Raw genomic sequence first — 309 nt, forward strand, 5'->3', positions numbered from 1 at the left:
ATATCCAGACCTTTTAACACAAATACGAAAAAAAAAATCTGACCGAAACATATTTCACATTTCTTCGTGAGTTCCCACAGTTGAACGAGACTACAGCGCCCCTTACCGAGCCCAGAAGAGCCCTCAGTTCGGGGTTCGAACCGGGAGATGAACCGCCGGGGATGGAGCCAGACAGGTACTGATACACCAGCAGGTTTGTGAGCAGGTCCTGGTTGTTGCAAGAGCTGCTGCTGCCGCTGCCTCCGTTCGCTCCTGTGGGAAGAGAGGGTAATTTCATTGTTCATGAAAATACGTGTAACAAAAAAAGTT

The 309-nt window shown here is 48.5% G+C and overlaps 1 protein-coding gene across 1 annotated transcript in view; it reads right to left on the bottom strand.

Annotated features, from left to right (window-relative positions):
- LOC119593822 (serine-rich adhesin for platelets-like) overlaps window positions 1-252 on the bottom strand; it is a gene marked incomplete at its 5' end in the record, with an annotated part of 7,369 nt that extends 7,117 nt beyond the window's left edge. The window contains 1 exon segment of the mRNA XM_037942852.1: window positions 107-252. Coding sequence (XP_037798780.1) covers window positions 107-252 — 146 coding nt within the window.
- Between the last annotated feature and the right edge of the window lie 57 nt (window positions 253-309).

The sequence above is a fragment of the Penaeus monodon genome, chromosome 32 (genome assembly GCF_015228065.2).
Source record: "Penaeus monodon isolate SGIC_2016 chromosome 32, NSTDA_Pmon_1, whole genome shotgun sequence".
In the NCBI taxonomy this organism is placed as follows: domain Eukaryota; kingdom Metazoa; phylum Arthropoda; class Malacostraca; order Decapoda; family Penaeidae; genus Penaeus; species Penaeus monodon.